Source organism: Drosophila innubila, chromosome X, assembly GCF_004354385.1.
Source record: "Drosophila innubila isolate TH190305 chromosome X, UK_Dinn_1.0, whole genome shotgun sequence".
NCBI lineage: Eukaryota > Metazoa > Arthropoda > Insecta > Diptera > Drosophilidae > Drosophila > Drosophila innubila.
This window is the reverse complement of record NC_047626.1, coordinates 6,786,709-6,793,383: the sequence shown is the minus strand read 5'-3', so window position 1 is coordinate 6,793,383 and position 6,675 is coordinate 6,786,709. Positions and strand designations below refer to the sequence as shown.

General features: G+C 35.0%; 1 protein-coding gene across 2 annotated transcripts; it reads right to left on the bottom strand.

Annotated features, from left to right (window-relative positions):
* Positions 1-656: 656 nt before the first annotated feature.
* Positions 657-5,609, bottom strand: LOC117793330 (lipid storage droplets surface-binding protein 2). Of its 2 annotated transcripts, XM_034633628.1 has the most exons (5): positions 5,102-5,609; positions 2,560-2,997; positions 1,979-2,029; positions 1,491-1,663; positions 657-933 (listed from the first exon to the last, which is right to left on the bottom strand). In XM_034633628.1, the coding sequence occupies exons 1-5, from the start codon at positions 5,289-5,291 to the stop codon at positions 790-792; spliced, it is 996 nt and encodes a 331-aa protein (XP_034489519.1). In that variant the 5' UTR covers positions 5,292-5,609; the 3' UTR covers positions 657-789. The 2 variants fall into 2 exon arrangements, with proteins under 2 accessions (XP_034489519.1, XP_034489520.1); XM_034633629.1 differs by lacking the exon at positions 1,979-2,029.
* Positions 5,610-6,675: the final 1,066 nt, after the last annotated feature.

Below are 6,675 nucleotides of genomic sequence, written 5' to 3'. Positions count from 1 at the left end.
ATTTAGTATTTTTTTTATTTATTATTATTTTTTTTATTTAGTTTTTTTTAGTATTACTCCATTCAAAATTGCCTGTTTTGGCACATGGCATTATTTAGGACTTTTACTTTACTTTATGGTTAGCATGGCCGCCAGGTGGCGCTACTAGTAATTTTAGCACAGCTAAAAAACTATAGAAAAAAATTGTTTTAAAAACCTTTCAATTGAAGGCAAACTACAACTACAACTTATATCAAATATATATATAGGTGTGTGTGTATGCATGTGTATGTGTGTATATATGTATGTGGATTACTTCAAATAAATATTTACAAAGCAAGTAAGGATGGGGTGGGGGTAAAAGGGGTGGGGGTGGGGTGATGCAGTGCTGCCTTTTTAACAATTTCTCAACGTTTTTTTAAGCAACAAAAAAAAAACAAAAAAAAAATGAAATAATATATTTAGAAAATGTGCAGCTTATTTTTTTTTTCCTTTTTTGTTATAACTTGAATTTGGGAAGCTGCAACAACAATTACTGTGCAGTCGCTGCCGCTGTCGACGTCGGCGGCGCTGCTGCTGCAGAGGTGGATGCTGCTGCTGCTGTTGTTGTTGTTGTTGGTTTGCTCTTGACGTTGTTGGCATTGCTTGTTGTTGTCCTGGATGTTGTTGTTGCTGCCGCTGTTGTTGCATGGTTATTACCATACGGTGTACAGTTGTCATTGCCTAACGTCGACTGTTCAACATTTGTGCCCATCGATGAATTGATGAAGTTGATATATTGATGCAACTTCAATGCGGCAATCAGTGAGCTCAAATAATCGTTGATGTTACCCTGCTGGACCTGCTTGATCTGTCGGGAGACATTTCTATAGACGCGACGCGAGATCTTATTTGATAAACGGCCGACGGTCTGGACTGTGTGTAGTACTGGGTCCTCGCTGGCGGGAACTGGCACTATAAATGCAACCAAGAACAGGAAGAAAATATAATTAGCATTAGGTATACATTTTTCTGACATGCCATTTAATAAATGTTGTCTAAGTATAGCATATAAAACATTATAACAAATATCAACAAATTACTTCAAACTATATTCTTTTTAATTTTATTTTTGTTTTTTTAATTAAAACATTGTTAAAACAAATATCATAGTAATAAGCATTTAATTTAATTTTGTTTTACACATTTTTTCTATTGATATTTATGAAATTATTGTTTTCGAATAGTTTTTATTCTTTTTTTTTTTTGAATATTAAGTTTATAATATTTTTAGTTTTAGTAATGCAACAAAGTACTTTAAATACTTTTTTTATTATATTGTTTTAATTAAATTATTGTTATAACAAATATCAAGAAATTACTTCAAATTATTATTTTTTTCCTTTCTTTTTTTAATTGAACCCTGACTCTTTTTTATGTATATTTTTTTTAATCGACATAAGTTATTTTCATTATTATATACTTTTTTTAGTATTGCTTTTTGTAATGATCTCTTCCCCATTTTTGCTTACCATTAATTTGTTGATTTCCCTATCGATAATGCCTACAATTTCCGGATTTCTTCTAACGTATTCAACAATTTCGGTTATGATTTTCAATGACATGGATAGAAATACTGTCGAGGCGGCTACTAAGAATCTAGTGTCAATCTCATGATCATAGTCGGGCTCCCCAATAACAACAACTACAAGAGATAGAGAGAGAGAGAGAGAGAGAGAGAAGAGAGTGGCAGAGAAAGAGAAGAATTAGTCAACACTTTAGACAATTGTAAGGGGAAAAAACAGGGAGACTGGAGGGGAAAGCACCGACTAATGAAAAACCCGCTTTAACTAAACTTTTATTAAACTTTTTATTTTTGTTGTAATTTTTTCATGACTTTAGGGTTAGTTTTAATGGATTAGTTATAAACTCATGCTTGGTTAGAACACGCTAAAACGTGTAAAAGGCGAAAGAGAGTAGGAGAATAGGAACATTCCGAATAAAAAAAAACAAAACTTACTGTCATTTTCAGCATTTTTGCCATTTCGCACGACAGCATTTTGTTTATTATCTGAGAATTAGAATTTAAATTTAAGAGTGGAATTTGGAATCAAAGAAAGCCCAAAAACAAAAAAAGGGAAAACCACAACTACAGTATTTATATATAATTATATTTTTTGGTAAAAATTAGTGAAACTATACCAGGGATCGTAATGATTATGATTTTAAAATTAAAAATTAAAATATTTTATTATTTCTTTTAAGAAAATAAAAAAAAATTTTTTTTCGACTTTTAAATTTCAACTTTTATAGTGAATAAATAGCTCTAAAATTAATTTTTTTTTTTTTAATAAAATCTCGTTTTCAATATTTATTAAAAAAAAAAAAATTAAATAAGAGGAAATAATGGTTTTCATTTAAAAATATAAGCTTTATAATTTTAGATTTAGGCGGAGAAAAAAAAAACTGTTTTTTAATTTGAGATAGTTTTTTTTTTGGGTTTTAATTTTTTATTTTTATTTTTTAAATTTAGAACTCTTATTTGCGATTCCTAGACTATAATTTAGCTATGATGGTATTTAAGGATGATTAGAAACTCACCATTATCTTCCTCCACATCGGACTCGCACTTGGGGAAATAGTATTCAAGGAGACGCTCGGCTAAAGCTGTTGTGGTATCCACACCATTGACAGCCAGGCTGCCATATTGTGTGGCAAGCACCTCGTTGGCCTTCTGCCAGGCCAGATCCTTCAAGGATGCGGCCTTCTGTTGTCCAGCTGCCTTGAATTTAACCACACGCTCCAAATGCGGTTGCACCACATCGATCACCTTGTTCTTGGCCTGCGTATAGATCTCCTGGGGTGTATCCTTGATGATCGGTGCCTTAACTTCCAGCTGCTCGATACCCTTGACCAGCGTCTGATCCACATAGGCAATCGGACGATCCAGGCGATTGACAATCGGAGCTGCTGTCGTCACCGCTCGTGCAACACAATCTTCGGCTGCATTCAAGGCCCAATTAAAGACGCGATTTTTGCCTGGAGAAAGCAAAGAAAGAAAACAAGAAGACAATATGAGATTTTAGTATAATCGATTACTATCGATGTTTTCATTTGTAATAATAAAATCGATCATATTTCTGATAAGTAGAGTCAAAATACATGCTAAAATTATAAGATGTCCATGCAAAATCGATTTCTATTGATGCTTTTTATTTTATAATAAAATTCCGTGATTCTTTTGACAATTTATTTATAAATATACATATAAAAATTTTCAAATTATAAGATATATTTATGTAAACGAACTAATCGATGTTTTTAAAAATCTTTAAAATTTTTTTTTTTAAGTGCATTAAATGGTATTACTTATTGGCAGATAAACCCCTACAAACTATGTTGGGACAACATTTAAGAGATAACTTGTATTTTTTATGTTTGTATTATATTTTTATTTTGCAAAATTAAATATTCGATGGCCATGTTTTTGCGGTTTTAAAAAAATATGTATACAGTTGCAATTGAGTGCTGTGTCAAGTGATAAGCATATTAGTTTCCTCCTCCCCCACCCCTTTAAATACGCCCATGTTATCGCTTGAATTGATAAGCAACTGCGCAGTTGCCTGGGCTCATTCCAAACGTCGACGTTGACTGCGCTGCTGACAGAGCAATTGCTGCTTCTATATTGGTTGTAGACTTTGATAGTTCATTTAGTCATCATCAAGCAACATCATCCTCTTATTAACATTTGAGGTAGCACAACAACCACAACAACAGCATATAAATAATAGACAAACAAGTCGAAAGTCCAATTACACGCATACATATACAAATACCGTTCGTTGATTCACACTCACAAACGTGAATCGAAGCCACTGTTGTCCATTTAACTATTTTAAAGCTAGCTCTGACTATATTCAAAGTTCGATAGCTAGCCAAATTTAAATACTGCTATTAGCCAGAAGTCTTACTATTTTTAATATTTAATTTGCTTTGTTTTGCTATTCATTTTATAGATTTTGTAAAGTTGTCAACTTTCCCAAAGTTCAGATCTTAGAGTAAATTATATTTGAAATTTAAAATACTGCAAATTTTATAAAAATTAAACTAATAACTGATATTTAATAAAAGTCTATTTGCAGCTTCTTTTTTTGCATGCTTTTTCAGCTATCTTTTCCCCACTAAAAAGTTGGCAGCACTGATCGCAGCAACAATTTACTGCTGGCGCCCCCTATTGCTTACGCCACTGACTGCACTTTACTGAGTTATTCATAGCGCAAAACACACACACACACAGACTCAGCTTTTTACCTGTGTGCGTAGTCACATTATTCATGTGTGTACAAATGTTCGGCAAGAAATAAATAAATAAATAGAAAAAAAAGTTCAGTCTACGTGTTTGGCTGGCAAAAATGATTAATTTTTAAGTTATGTAAATTTTGTAATTTTTGCACTTTGTGCGAGTGGGCGTTGTGTGGGGAGGGGGTAGGCGTGGCAGTGTACGAATTTCTTTTGTTGCAACTTGACGTGCAGGTCATGGTTGTTGTTGTTATTGTCAATTTCTTCTCTTCATTTTTTTTGTTTTATTGATTGTTGCGTCAATTGAGTTTAATTGACATCAATTTGGCAATGGACAGCAAATTGCAATTGCCGGTCAATTAAAAGTTTCGAGAGCTGAGTGTTTTTTTTTTCTTTTTTGCTGCGGCGAATTCGTCATTAGCAATTTGCACTCAAAATGGCGAACTTTGCACTCAAAGCAAGCCGAAAGCCGCAACGCAGCAGAGACGTCGCGCCGCCGCCGTCCTCTGCCACCGACTCAACGAAACAGCGTGTGCGGCTAAGCAACGGTTATGGTTTTGCATTTTGCTTTTAGAGTTTGGTTTTTAGTTTCTGTTACGTTTTCAGTTTTTCCTTTTTTTGGTTTCCGATTTCGCGAGCTGCAATTTGAATTGCCGTTAGATGAGCGAGTTCAATGCACTCAAAATCTGGCCGCATAACCTCTAGTAATGGCACACATTTAAAATTTTAGATACATACAGTGGGTCAAGTAACTTTTCTGACATATTTAAAAATCAACAAAATGAATTGAGTTTAAATATTTTATTAAACTTTTAATTTTATTTATTAGTGTAGCTAAACGTACCCTTCACTTTGCCGTAGACATCTTGTGATTTATCCCATGCGGCATTCACCACAGGCAGCTTGATGATCCTTTCCAGCGATTCCAGATGTGGCAACAAATCCTTGGCCGTTGACTCTGTTAACGCACTGTTATTGGGCACTGTTGTTGCGCTGCCATTGGACGTTGCGTTTTTTTGATCTGCACTTGCCATGTTTCTTTCTTTTGCTTCTTTCTGTCTTTCTTTTGCTGCTTGCTTAGTTTTCACTTTTTTTTTTTTATTTGAAATTGTATTTTATGCTTTTGCTTTGCACGGCACTTTTGTTCAGGCACCAAAGAAAAATATATATGTATATGTATGTGTGTGTGTCTGTGTACCACGAGCTAAAGAACTTTAAAGGGGGCTCCGTGTGAGTGTGTGGGGGGAAAAAACAGAAGATGAATATACAATCTCTCTTTGGACACTTGCTGTACGTCTGCTCGCTGTCGCACTCAACGCGTTTCTGACTGATTTGCAAGCTGCGCGGCTGGTTTATTATAAGGGCCTCTCCGCTGGAGCAGAAGTCGTCGGCGTCGTCGTCGTCGGCGTCATCGTAGAGAGGAGGCAACGCACGCGGTGAGCGAAACGCCAAAAAACCAAAGCGAGTGAGCGAGCGAGCAAAAACGTGAGTAGCGCGGGAGAGAATACGCAATTGTATATATTTATGTATGTGTAAGTGCAATCGACGCTCTCTTTGAGTTTTGGACTTTGTTGGTCGCTGCTCAGCTGCAATGTGCTGCACTTAATCTACAGTGCGCGTCAAAAGTATGCAAACTGATGCTAGGCACGAAATAACAAAGATCGACTTACATATTTAATAACAATAATAGCTAATTAAACTGAATTGCTGCAAGAATATAAAAATACAATTTTTTTTTTAAATAAACTGAATAATTTATGATTTTATTAGTTAAACCGAATTTAAAAGCTTTCACAGCTTTTCCTAAGCTGAATTCTGAATGTTATTTGGCGCATTTTTGGTTTTGTTAGTGGCAACCGTGCCTGTAACCACTAAGAAAATAACCTATAGAGAAGTCATTTCATACAACGAAAGTGTCCACAAAAAAGTCCTCACATTGCGTCCACCATGGACTTAAAAAAAAGGACCGGTTCTATTTCACTGGTCCATAGCAAATTTCACTGGTGGACGCAATGTCAGGCTTTTTTTTTATGAAATGACTTCTCTATAGGTTATTTGCTTAGTGCTGTAACATAATAAAAGTATACTTAAAGAGCACATACTGCTTTTAAGCAGTGTTTTAAGAGTCTCATGCAATTGGTGTTGGTAAGTGTCTCATTGTTACTTTGGACTTGAATTGAGTTTCATGCATGTGAATATGACGTTTCGAAATTGGTATAATCAAATTAAGTGTTTATTTGCATACTCAATGGGCGCCACTCAAAAAGGGGATCGGATGAGTGTGTGTGTGGGCGGGGGACGATGCCTTTAGCCTGCAGCCTGCAATTTTTAATTGTCATTTGCATAATTGGAATATCAGAGCCAACCACTGGAAACGGGAATGTACCAGAGACAGTCGGTCGGCGGATCAAAGAGCGT

What these genes read in the sequence shown, in the direction of transcription:
- LOC117793330 (XM_034633628.1), bottom strand. Translation starts at nt 5,291, where the DNA reads ATGGCAAGTGCAGATCAAAAAAACGCAACGTCCAATGGCAGCGCAACA. An exon ending in CGATGTGGAGGAAGATAATG is followed by an intron (nt 2,030 to 2,559) that starts GTGAGTTTCTAA and finishes TCTAATTCTCAG; the next exon opens with ATAATAAACAAAATGCTGTC. An exon ending in CAAAAATGCTGAAAATGACA is followed by an intron (nt 1,664 to 1,978) that starts GTAAGTTTTGTT and finishes TATCTCTTGTAG; the next exon opens with TTGTTGTTATTGGGGAGCCC.